Here is a 3,866-nt window from a genome sequence, read left to right as displayed (position 1 = left end):
ATAACATCGCGAAAAAAAAACGCGAATCAAGTTATTTCGAAAATAATTAACGGTCGGTTTTTTAAAAAAAAACATGCAAATTTTTTATCAAAAATTATATTCCACCAAGAAATAATATAATATTGCAGAGAAAAACTGGGTTGTTGATGAACAAATTTACTACGTAAAAGAAACTAGGTCTTTCTTTGAGAATATAAATAAAAAAATTTGATATTATTTAAACGAATCCTATTAATGAAAATACAATTAAATCGGCAACAATAAACGATCTATAAGTTTCCTCGCTTTAATGTTATGTATATACGCGTGTGATATTTCAATTAATGCTGTTAGATTGTTTTTAGAACACATGATCAACATTGCAGCTCTTGTCTGCGAGAATTTCACGGCTGTTACGGTCGATATTCTGTCACCGTGTATCCGCCAATTGACTTAATGATCCGAGTGAATCTATTCTCGATGCAGGACCTAAGTGCATACACGAGGTAACATATTGGATGCTCACACGGTTAACAAGCATCTGAGCAAACAATCTCCAACAGCCTTGACAAAGCAGCTGTGACTCTTGCAATTGGGAATAAGCTTTCACGGTTTTGGGAAAATTCGTCGCGAAAGATCAGAACACATTTTAATTTCCGGTAACGGTAATCGGTTTCTTACACGAAATAACGACAAGGTAAATTAGAAACGCGTTAATGTAAAGTTGGATATTAAATAATGACACGCTTACTTATGTAAGTATACAACACGCGTTGTGTATGCGCACATAGTATATTACCGCGCAAATATATGTCTTCGAAAGTTTAACAGTGATTTCTGAATATATGAATATTATCGTTTAATTATCAAACTATATCAAATTTGTTGTTGATGTACAGACGTATACGAGCACGTGATAAACACGGTATACACACAATGGGCTATTGCATTACAATATAATGCTTGTGTGCAATATATATAGTCTGTCTCATCTCCTATTACAAGATCTTTGTCAAATATCTTAGACGACAATTTGCCATTAATAATATCAATTATCTGTAAAGTTCTCAATATCGCGAGCAAAATCTCATTTCTGTGAATTGCGTTAATTGTTGAAGAAAGAGATAATTGAGATATGACTTTGGCGAAGCGTTTCATAACATATTGAGCGATAAAAAAATATTGACTGAAAACACTTGTGCGTAATCTATCCGATGAATCACACGCCAGAATAGAAATGTGCACACATGCGTGTCACGCAAATAACTGTAATATATACTCATTAAGTTTCTAATTAAAGATCTATTTAAAATAATTATTAATTATAATATTAATTAATTGAATTAATGTCAGATATATGTATGTACATATATCAGATATATATACTATTGAAATATCCATCACACACACACACACAATACTGGCAATTGATTTAATTTGCGATAATAAGTTAAATGACTTTTCGTCAAATATTGAAATATTAAAAAAAATTCTGTTGCTCGGATGTGATTTTGAAAATAACTAAAGAGTATGACTCATTAATTTTAAAAATAAAAAAAGAGTATGACTCACACATTAACGCTATCATGTATGTATCTATCGGAAATGTTCTTCTTCGTGGAACGTAGAATCTTTCCAGAACAAGATTCTTGCGTATCGATGAAATAAATCTTGATAAGACGAGCGATAAGAGAGCGATTATTGCGCGTATTTAAACGGCAGTGGCGCGTTGTGCCGACAGACTTCGAGTAACTTTCTCACAGTGATATCGGCGCTGATTTTCTGAAGTAAACCAAAATGTCGTCGCAGAAGTACATGCTCGGTCTGGCCTTCGTGATCGCCGCTCTGGTGGCTGTCAGCACTATTCCGACTGTTAATGGAACCGACAACAGTTACGCTGCCCCCGCCAACAAGTCGCATCATCTGATCGTCGGCTACAGAATGCCCGGTGACAGACTCGTGCTCAGACAGAACATCGTCAAGAATTCTTCCTGGATGAAGGTTCAGACTGTGGAGAAGACTTTCAATGCCTCGCAGTGGGAACGCATCACCCTGTTGCGAGCGTTGGATCAGAAAACAAACGGAAACGGCGCCTACGCTAGCATCGTGAGAGGTGGACCTGGACACAGCAATGTCACCATCAAGTTCAAGAGCCAAAGAGGTCACGGCATCAACTTCATCGTTGAGCTCCACGCACGTTAAACCTGGACCGCTACTGTCACCACGACCGATATGATGATTTTTGGACAAACAGTCGGGACGAAAGAAGAAAATTGACATCTTGAAAGCTACGAGACATCAATCTTGTACGTCTTGAATTATTTATCTTCAAATTAGTACCGAAAGAAGAGATCGCACTAGATAGACTTGTTAGATGTCTCTTTGTACATATACGAATAAATCAACGTGATTACGTACAACGAATAATTGGTTATTTTTTTCCTAATTATATAAATGCTTATAAATCCATAATCCCGAACCGTGCGCACACACACACACATACACGTAATATTAGTAAATATACTTAGCCTGTTTACGTGATAAATTAATGATATGTGCTGCTTGCTCGATACACAAATGTAATATTAATCGCGTATAAAAAGCACGAAACGTGTATATTTCCATCTTCATTACGTATTTATGTTTTCTGTAATTATATTCTCTTCTACGTATTTATGTTTTCTGTAATTATATTCTCTTCTACGTATTTATAGTATATTTTCTGTAATTATATTCTCTGTCACGAGCAAAATACTCTCTCGCGTGTATTACGCGAACAAGAGTGACGAGAGAAAGAGAGCGAGAGCGAGAGAGAGAGAGAGAGAGAGAAAGAGAGAGAGAGAGAGAGAGCGTCGGGGAAGGAATCTCGAGGAAGTGTCGATAATAATGCAATTAGCGCCGAAGCGAAACGCGACAACGATCCGGGATAAAAACGGACCGCGAAGAATGTCCGCTCGCGGAATGTCTTTCTTGTATGCGCTAATCAAGCACCTTCTCGAGACTTCCGATAATTCCCCCTTCCCTTTTTTCCCTTTTCGCTTCTTCGAGGCGGAATCTACGCTGGCTCAAGTTCGGAGAGGTCGTCTCTCGAAAGAGCCCAGGCAACGCGGAACGAGAAGAGGAAGAACGGAGAGGAACATCTTCTATTTCCGAGGCTTACGTACAAAATACGGGTTTGCGCATGTATGCATGACGGCACGAGAAGGAGGAACAACCGACTGGAAAATCGTTGTCGCTTCGTGGCGCATTCTGGCGCGAGGCATCCCGCCGCTAGCTAGAAGGAACTTCGAATCGCGTTGAGGACCACTGGAAATTGGTGGCGGTATCTCAAGCTTGCGAACGACCATTTCGTTAACCTACTTATTCTACCTCCCGGTCGCTCTCCCAAAGCTCTCTCTCTCTCTCTCTTTCTCTCTCTCTATCTCCTCGCGACGCTCCGGAATACCTAGTTTGTCTGTAGTTTCCGCTTCTGAAAACTACGCGCCGAAGGTAGGAACGTAATTCGCGGTTATACGCGGTGGCCGTTCATTGATTACGTTTTAATGGATTTCGTCCGCGAAGCGCGGCGAGAGAGAGAGAGAGAGAGAGAGAGAGAGAGAGAGAGAGAAAGAGAGAGAAAGAGAGCCGATCGGTGTGGCGATGCGCGCGATGCGCCAACGCTCTCTCGACAATCCTCTGTTCCCGATGTGTAAGCGGAGTTATCGGCTACTTCGAATACTCGAGTGTATAGAGCATCAACCCGCTCTCGCGCCGCCCTCCTCTTCCCCCGCGCGAGTACCGTCACGCTGTCCCAGTTCTGTCACGAACGAAGACAGCGGACTGCGGTCTGGGCGAAGGGATTGTATATTTGTAGGCAGAAACATATATGTGCAATTTTTATATATGAA

The 3,866-nt window shown here is 40.3% G+C and overlaps 1 protein-coding gene across 1 annotated transcript; it reads left to right on the top strand.

Moving 5' to 3' along the window:
• Nucleotides 1-1,703: 1,703 nt before the first annotated feature.
• LOC109852834 (probable salivary secreted peptide) lies at nt 1,704-2,403 on the top strand. The gene has a single exon (XM_020424362.1). It carries the CDS (start codon nt 1,777-1,779, stop codon nt 2,179-2,181), a length of 405 nt encoding a protein of 134 aa, XP_020279951.1. The 5' UTR covers nt 1,704-1,776; the 3' UTR covers nt 2,182-2,403.
• The last annotated feature ends 1,463 nt before the right edge of the window (nt 2,404-3,866 follow it).

This window comes from Pseudomyrmex gracilis, unplaced genomic scaffold, assembly GCF_002006095.1.
Source record: "Pseudomyrmex gracilis isolate BER0280 unplaced genomic scaffold, ASM200609v1 scaffold_37, whole genome shotgun sequence".
Classification (NCBI taxonomy): Eukaryota; Metazoa; Arthropoda; class Insecta; order Hymenoptera; family Formicidae; genus Pseudomyrmex; species Pseudomyrmex gracilis.
The sequence above is the reverse complement of the archived record's forward strand: the minus strand, read 5'-3'. Positions and strand labels throughout refer to the sequence as shown.

Coding starts and splice junctions, on each gene's coding strand:
- LOC109852834 (XM_020424362.1), top strand. CDS start 1,777: ATGTCGTCGCAGAAGTACATGCTCGGTCTGGCCTTCGTGATCGCCGCT.